Raw genomic sequence first — 8,914 nt, 5'->3', positions numbered from 1 at the left:
CAGAGACACCGCAGCAGCTCCGGCTCTAGTCCGACCGCCAGCTGCTCTCCACCTGGTCTCCAACTCTCTCTACACCTCTCTCCTCTCCTCCCTTCTCTCTCAGAAGACAGGCAGCGTGGTGGAGACCGAGGCTGCAGAGGAACTTCTGCTCGTCAACAAACCACTAACACAACTCAACAGCGTCCTCATCCACATGGTGAGATGTGTGTGTGTGTGTGTGTCATTGTGTGTGTAATCATTTCTGTAAGATGCGCTTTGTATTCTCACACACACACACACAGAGCACTAGCCTGATGTTGTGTAGCGCTGCATCTTCAGTATTCCACATCCCAACCTCACAGCGCTGACTGGTGGAGTAAATAGTGGCGCTTTTAACAGGAATTGTTCATTCAGGGCACTTTTTTATTTTTTCCTCTTGGATTCATGAAGAAGGAACGACTATTAAACATGGAGAAGTCATTTTGAAATAATCGAAGTAAACCAGTGAAACATTTATAATTGACCAGTGCAGATGGTCTTTGATCTTCTCTATGGAAGCTGTAGTTGATGCTGCTGCAGATCTGTGTCAATAATGGATGCAGGATGAATTTTCTCTGCCTGTCAGTGTGGGATGTATATTTAGTTGTGGAGATGAAGCTGTGTGCTGATGTCTCTGGGAGGCGGAGGGACGGAGAGGGACGCCGGTAAATTGGACACCCGGCGCTGTGAAGGCCTCTGCTGTGCCGGTTGGTATTGATGGCTTCTCCCCGTACCTGAACTCTGACCTTCATCGCAGAGACAGAACCTGCAGCTGCAGGCTACAGAGCAGGAGGATCCAGACAAGAGTGTGATGTGACACACACACACACACACACACACACACACACAGGATCTACAGCTTAATGATGATGTTGGATTTGTTCTCAAGAAGCTCAAGATTCATTGTTAATTATTCATTTTATTCATTTATTTATTGTAACTTTTACTCTGACAACTTCTTCACCAGGATTTACATTCAGATTTTCACTCCCTCTCCTCTCTACTGCAGATAGTGAGTGTGTGTGTGTGTGTGTGTGTGTGTGTGTGTGTGTGTGTGTGTGTGTGTGTGTGTTGTGAATTGTGGTGGTAACAGGGTGGTAGGGTGGTAGTAGCCTAGTGGGTAACACACTCGCCTATGAACCAGAAGACCCGGGTTCGAATCCCACTTACTGCCATTGTGTCCCTGAGCAAGACACTTAACCCTAAGTTGCTCCAGGGGGGACTGTCCCTGTAACTACTGATTTGTAAGTCGCTCTGGATAAGGGCGTCTGATAAATGCTGTAAATGTAAATGTAAATGTAACAGATGGAAGAGAAGAGCCCCACAGGGAGGAGTTTCAAACCCTCCTCGTTCCCCTTATCTTCTCCCTGCAGTCCAGATACCAGCAGGTCCATCACACTGTGTCCCCATCAACGTCCATCAGGGACTGACCTCTGACTGTAAACACACACACGCAGTATTCCTGAGACACACACATGCTCTCTGTAAAAGTTTTCGGTGAGGTCACTGAAGGTGAAATAATTGTCATTGTGAAGCACAGCACACAGTGACACAGTGAAATGTGTCCTCTCTCCCTTGGTGAGCAGTGGACACCATGACTCGTCCCCCGTTCCTCTCCGTTTCCTTGATTCCTTTCTTCTCCAGGCGTTGTCCTCCTTCCTCGTCCCGGTCCTCCTCTCCCTGCCATTTTTCCCATCATGCATCTACAAGTGGCGCTAAGTAAACACGCCTCTTGTATTAGCAGGGCTAAGCAGGTTTAGCTCTTGTCGGCGGCGACTGTGTTGGCATGTGGACAATACGGCTGGGCGGGGCCGGGCGGGTCTTTTTCAGAGAGGGGACAAGGACCAGCCCCCTTTTCTCTAAACATTCCGCCCATTCAGAGCACAAAGAGCGAGGGCCCGGATTAGGTTCCTCTTACCCCCTTGCCCCATGGCCTCCTGGGAATTCACTTTTTTCTCTTTGGGGAGGGGCCAGCAGTGGATCAGTCCCGGCGTTCACACCCACCAGCTTTAGAGATAAATGGAGGGTGGAGCTGGAAAATCCCCAGGGTTGGACCAGGTCTTGGCCCACCACCATAGCAGCTATGACTGGGGGGTGGGGGGTGGTGTCCTCACGGCCTGAAGGGGTGAAGAACGGAGCAGATCTCATCTGATGGTGAGATGAAGATGATGATCTTTCCCCAGAATCCATAGAACTTGTGACCACCAGGAGGAGTTCCTGGACTTTAGACCAATGATGTTTGTCCTCCACAGCTCCTGTCTGGAGACCCGGAGGTGTACGAGGAGGCCAGCCAGTGCCTGTCCCTGCTGGTCCAGATGTATGGGGGCTGCAGTCCAGACTGCTTCAGACCAGAAGACCTGCAGGTTCTGACCGAGGCGCTGGAGCTCCAGACGCATCCCAAACAGCAGCGTCTGCTGCTGCGCATAATCAAGCGCCTGGTAACACCTACATTTACATTTACAGCATTTACCAGACGCCCTTATCAGTAGTTACAGGGACAGTCCCCCCTGGAGACACTCAGGGTTAAGTGTCTTGCTCAGGGACACAATGGTAGTAAGTGGGATTCGAACCCGGGGCTTCTGGTTCATAGGCGAGTGTGTTACCCACTAGGCTACTACCACCTACACACTTACACACACTTACACACACCTGCACACTTACACACACCTACACATACACACACCTACATACACATATACACCTACACACTTACACACACCTACACACCTACACATACACACACAACTATACACAAACGTACCATATCTACACACACTTATACACCTAGAAATACACACACCTACATACACATATACACCTACACACACACTTACACACACCTACACACTTAACACACACCCAAATCTAAACCCAGCGTTTTCTTCTTAGTCTTTTATTTTGTTTTTTTATTAGTTTTTATTGTATTTAGTATTAGTATTTTATTTGACTCTGTTATATGACATGTTTGCTGCAGTTTCAGCTCTGATTGTGTGTGTGTGTGTGTGTGTGTGTGTGTGAGAGAGAGAGAGAGATGAAGAGCTTTATCTATTGTCCCCATCTCCTGTTTCCCTGTTGGGAGGGAAACGTCTCATCACAGCAACACAATAATTTAATATTTAATATTTAATCATGTCTGCACTGAACGAAGCTCTGATGACCCAGTAGCACTTGAACGTTGGGCTGGTTCCTGTTCAGTGAGGTTCCTGCTCTTCTCCTCGTACCAAATCAAACCTGGTAACCAGTTCACACACCCATGTTCCATCCTGCAGAACTCAGCTCTTCTAGAACTGTTCATCGGTCTGATACAGACACAGCATAAGGGTTCCAACCGACTCGTCACCCAGAGTGACTCTCCAGCTCACTTCTCACAGACATTTTTTATTATTAATGTCTGCTGAACCTCAACCTCGAAACCCTGATCAGCCCTGATCTTTAATTTAGCAGATGTGGTGCTGTATTTTCATCCCTGTGGTCAGCAGTAAACTGATTCACTTCTGTGTGTGTGTGTGTGTGTGTGTGTGTGTGTGTGTCCTAATAACCTGACCGTCTTTATTAATCTGCTCCCCGGCATCCGGCTGCATAGTGTAATACAAATGTTTTACACACACACACACACACTCTCACCCTCACTTCAGTCATTACTTGCCCTGGGGCAGGATGGTCAGTCGGTCAGTGTTACAGTCACGTACCTCATAGATCATTTTACACACAAACACCACATAGTTTGTGTTTTAAACTTGGACATCAAGTGATGCAGATAGATGTTCTCATCGACCGTTCCTTCTGCATGCAGAGACGATGAGGATGATGAAGATGGTCTTTTGGCTGGACATCTCTGTGATGTCACTGGTAACCATGGCGCTTTCATCTTATTTGTGGAAACGCAGATAAATTAAAATGCAGAGTGGGCCGGTCACGAAGGTTTCAATTAGGCGGCAGATATCAGGCGTAATTCAGAGCGCTCCACACCGCACCGCCAACAAAGGCCTCTTCATTAGTATTCATTAATACAGGCCGCGCGCCGCGCCTATCAGCCCATCAAACAAATCGCTAATTGCCTCGTCACAAAATACCACAAAAACGCCACTTGGGAGAACATTTCTAGCCCATTTGTTGGTACCGTGAATGTGAGGGGACGTTTCCGCCCGTCCACATCTTGTGTCCACAGGATGTGAATTATTTCTTGTATTTCTTCCATCATCTTTCATAAATTCTGTTTCGGGTATTTGGTGAATTTGAAGGTCATTATTTTAAATTATGTCTATACTTTAAAATAAAGGATTATAAATAATGGAAAATAATTGCTGATTCCTAAATGATCAAATTTTCCCATCTCGTCTCCCAGATCCCAGGCGCATGGGTTCCACTGATCTCGTCTCCTCCTCTGTTACAGGTAACCGAGACACACGTCCCTGACTGGACGTCACCGGACGGCCGCGCACTCGTCCACGTTCTCCAGAAGCTGTCCCAACATTCCAGGTGGGTTCAGAGCGGTCCCACCAGTGCTCTTCTGTAAGCTCTTCACTGGAAGGGAGTGTTGAGCACCACTACCCAACATCACCTGTGTATGGTGTGTGTACGTTTACTCCAGAAAGATGGAGGCGGCATATTCCACATGAAGGAAGATCTTTACAGACCAGTTTAATAAAGACTTTTGAGGTCAGGGTGCTGCAGGTGAGAGACGAAGTTGGACAGATTGTAAAACAGATGAATTCTCTGAAGGAATCAGGTTCTTGACCAGAATGGCTGAGATGATGAATGAGGTTTCAGGAGGAAGCGATGGAACGTTCATCAGGCCGCGGAGGAGCCGCCTGATCACTAATTAAACTCTGAGCTCTGAGATCCATCATCCTGTCATCAGTCATGCAGACTGACAGGTTTAATATTCATCACATTAATTTAGCCAAAATGAAATCAAAAACGAGCCTTCACCCCCACAACTGCCTCCAATCTGATCCTCTCTGATCCAGCGGTTCCTGAGCATCATCGTGACCCCGCAATCGTAACCAATGAAATGTAGGGCCATCTCAGCCAATCAGGAACAGTCAGTCTGCATGAACGCCAGACCCCGCCCACTAGGGGTGTTGAAATTAATCATATAATCGATGCATCGCGATGCTGACGTGGACGATATTGCATCGATGCAGTGCAGAGCATAATCGATTATCATAATGATGTTGCTTGGTGATTTTCTGTTGGTGAATCTGGTTAAAAAGTAGTGCAGGTAGTGACTGTGGCGGCCTGTTCTACAGAATACAGTGCCGTTTCATGTCGGAGTTTTACGCTGCGTGGCGACCATGGCGTATTTTTGCGGGCGACCAATAGAATCCAAACGGGGGTGTCTTCTTTCCACCACTTCGAAACAGACACACGAAAAAGCTGATCTTTCTCTGAGTGTTCAGAGATCTACAACACAACAATATCATCTTACCGGGATTTACAAAAACACACATATTTTTCATGCGGTGAGCATTCAGTTGAATTAAAAAAAAAAGAATTCTGTAATGAATACTATTTAGAACTAAGGTGTGAGAATAATTTGGACATTACACGTAACCAAATATTACTGCTATATTAGTATATAGCATGTTTAGTGCAGAAACATGAGCGAGTGGGCGCTCTCACAATGGAGTTGTCTTTGACGCTTTGACATATTTTCTCCGGAAATTTGAATGAGTGCTTCGGCAGAATTAGGAGAGAAAACAACACATGTACACGCTAAATGTGCCCTACGCGCTTGTGCCTTGGGAAACTTTCGTCTTTGTGAGTATTGATGTGTTCATAAAGCATGCAGATATGTATGGGAATCACTTTTTGGTTGTTAAAATATGCCGCTAATGTAATGCAATGCGCACGTGTTTAAGGTAGGCTAATAATTAAGAGTGGCATTGAAACGTGTGTATTAGCTGGTAATTTATTTTCCCTTTTTGAATGTTTCAGTTACAATATAAGAAAAGAGTTCTTCGGTAAAAGCAAGCCTTGTGTGGAGACCTCTTTTATTTGTTCGCTGGCTGTCTAGCTTCACATGGTCACGTGTTGTGAGGACAGCACAGCGGATGTAACAAGTTTTTCTGCTCTGGAGCAAATCAGAGCGTCCACACAGGCGAACGAGACCTTAACATCATGTGACCATGTAGAAAATGTCTGAGATGCATCGCGATGCATCGATAACGAGGCACTGATAATCGTAATCGAATCGAATCGTGAGACCAGTGTAGGGTTCACACCTCTACCGCCCACGTCTTCATACAGCTCATAACGGAAGCGTAACCTTCTGCGTGCTCCACCCACAGGTCCCATGCTGACGTGTCCGTGTGGTCGCTGGCAGAAGAGATCTTAAAGATTGTTGGTCTGTGAGGAGGCCCCGCCCCCCCGCCTCTGTACAGTTGTGTATTTCTACAGTAAATTACGCCCAGTTCCCTGCTTCACTTCTCCACGTCTTCAGGACATGCAGCAATGACGAGGGGAGCCGACCAATCAGCAGAGGGATTTAAGTCCATTTTATTGTTCAGCCATGAGAACCACGTCTCCAATATGCACAGCAGGCTACAGTGATGAGGGGGTTTCTACAGCAACCACCCCAAAAGTTAACTTAGGTGGTCGCACCCGTGCCACAGCCTTTGGAACATCAGACACTGAAAACAGCTCAGTTCATTAAAGCAGTTCGTATTTATATTGATCAGCAGTTCAGTTCATTAAAGCAAAAGAAGGAATAAAAAGCATTTGGACCATTTCCTTTTTTTGGTTTGTTTGATTCATTTGTTCTATTTATTTACAAAAGCTACATGATGTCTTGACTTGATCAAACACATTTCAACGGTTGAGTGTTTCGACACTATAACTGATAAACCATTACAACAACCAACCCAAAATCACAAGCAGTAAGACTCAGTGGGCTTAACAACCACTACAGCTCACACCCGCTCTGGACACAAGGAACAACTCCGTAGAACAAAAAAAACCAACTAGGACGGCCTAACTTGAACACTGTCTTTGCCTGAGTAGGTGACTGTGTAATAACGTGGATCTGCTCTCAGACCTTCGGTACTTTGGGTACCAGTAGTGACCCCGCATTCTTTCAACGTTCAAAGTTCACTCCGGTTCTGTGGGACAAGACCATTTAGAGCTTTATAGGTCAAAAGTAGGATTTTATAGTCGAAGCTAAATTTGATAAGTAAGCCAGTGCAGTGATTGTGAGACCGGGTTGGTAAACACGTTGAGTGTTTTAAAGTACTGAAAATCTATAAATGACATCCAACAAATAATAATGAGATCATAGCCTTATTTTACACACAAATATGTCAGTTATTGAGGTGAGAAAGCTGAATTTGATGTCCACAAACGGTCTCTGTAAGCATCAAGGTTATTATAGTTAACGAAAACGAACGATAAAACTAAAACTAGAATTGAAAAAGCATTTTCGTTAACTGAAATAAAGAGTTAAAAAAAAAAAGAAAACTAACAAACTGTTTTGTGTGTATACAAAACGAACTTAAACGAACTAATATTATAGCAAAAACGTCCTTCGTTTTCGTCTTTGTAATAAGCCTTTTGGGTTGAATTAAAATCTATTTACTTCCCGCTGCCAGTTTTAAGCCAGGTTTTTGACCATTATGGCAACACGTGGTCTGTGACGTCACGCGTCCATAGTCGCCGGCTAGCGTGATGGCTGCAGCGAAAGTCGGAAGAAAGCGGAAGAAAGTCCTATTTGGGATTTCTATATTATGACAGTGGCAAAAATAAAAGTAAGTGCCTTGTTGTAGAAGCAGGTGATACAATATGTGGAATACTTCTCAAGGGGAAAAACCCCACGAATCTGAAAGTCCATTTGAAAAGCTCACACAAAAAGGCGAACCAAGAGTACCTGAACAAGCTAGCCTCTCGCCCGCCCTCCCCAGAAAGAGAAGCGGTAGCCAGGCCAGGTAACATGGGAAAGGAACGTGATACTACAGCATCCATAATGGACCAAGTAGCTGCTGGCTAGTAAATACGCAGGAACACCACAAATGAGAAGAAGCATTGGAAAATATGTTTATTAAGACTGGAATGTCTACACGACTGTGTGACTCGATTACCTTCAAAAAGTTCACCCTTTCACTCGAACCAAAATTCAAAACACCCGGAGCTGCAAGAGTCAATAACCTTATTGGAGCTAAGATGGATAAGGCTATTCTGGTGATTTTGATTCATGCACCTGACAAATATCCTAATTTACAAAAAAAAAAAACTAAAACTAACACTGTAACTAATAAAAACTAAACTAAAACTAAGCAATTTCAAAATATCAAAACTAATAAAAACTAGTAAATCTCTAAAAACTAATTAAAACTAACTGAATTAAAAAAAAAAAAATCTAAACGAAATATAAACTAAAACTAATGAAAAATCCAAAACTATTATAACTGTGGTAAGCATCTGGATACGGAACCTTAAAAAAAAAATAAAAAATTAACGTGTGAATGTTCCACCTTTTTGTGTTAAATTTCATTTGTATGTAACCATAAAAATAAATTACTGACTTTATACGTTTTATGATCCATCAGCCATATTCATCAACAAACTAGCTATGGCTGGGACACTGAAGGACATTCAGAGTCAACTGGGTTCAGTCAAGTTTATTTAACTCCCGCCTGTTAGTAAGTTCACAAGCATGTTTATACCACTCTGGGTGACGCAGGGTAGGAAAGCAGCCGGTTTGGACAAAGGCTCCAGAATCTTTCTTGTTTTCAGCTTGTGCACAGTATAGCCTTGTACATCACCAAGTGAGATACAGTTTTGATGCTGTTCCATGGCTAAAGGTGATGGTCAGACAACACGTGAACAGTCCAGGCCCATGCATTTTCCCTTCACACCACCCCCGGGTCGCCCCAGTCTGAACTTCTTCCACTTTCAGATG

General features: G+C 44.6%; 1 protein-coding gene across 1 annotated transcript in view; it reads left to right on the top strand.

Annotated features, from left to right (window-relative positions):
* ulk4 (unc-51 like kinase 4) overlaps positions 1-6,725 on the top strand; it is a 40,269-nt gene extending 33,544 nt beyond the window's left edge. Inside the window, exons 34-37 of the mRNA XM_028982119.1 lie at positions 104-196; positions 2,271-2,456; positions 4,412-4,497; positions 6,312-6,725. Coding sequence (XP_028837952.1) covers positions 104-196; positions 2,271-2,456; positions 4,412-4,497; positions 6,312-6,375 — 429 coding nt within the window. The 3' untranslated portion in view covers positions 6,376-6,725. The remainder of the gene's footprint in view (positions 1-103; positions 197-2,270; positions 2,457-4,411; positions 4,498-6,311) is intronic.
* Positions 6,726-8,914: the final 2,189 nt, after the last annotated feature.

Source organism: Denticeps clupeoides, chromosome 5, assembly GCF_900700375.1.
Source record: "Denticeps clupeoides chromosome 5, fDenClu1.1, whole genome shotgun sequence".
Lineage (NCBI taxonomy): Eukaryota > Metazoa > Chordata > Actinopteri > Clupeiformes > Denticipitidae > Denticeps > Denticeps clupeoides.
The sequence above is the reverse complement of the archived record's forward strand: the minus strand, read 5'-3'. Positions and strand labels throughout refer to the sequence as shown.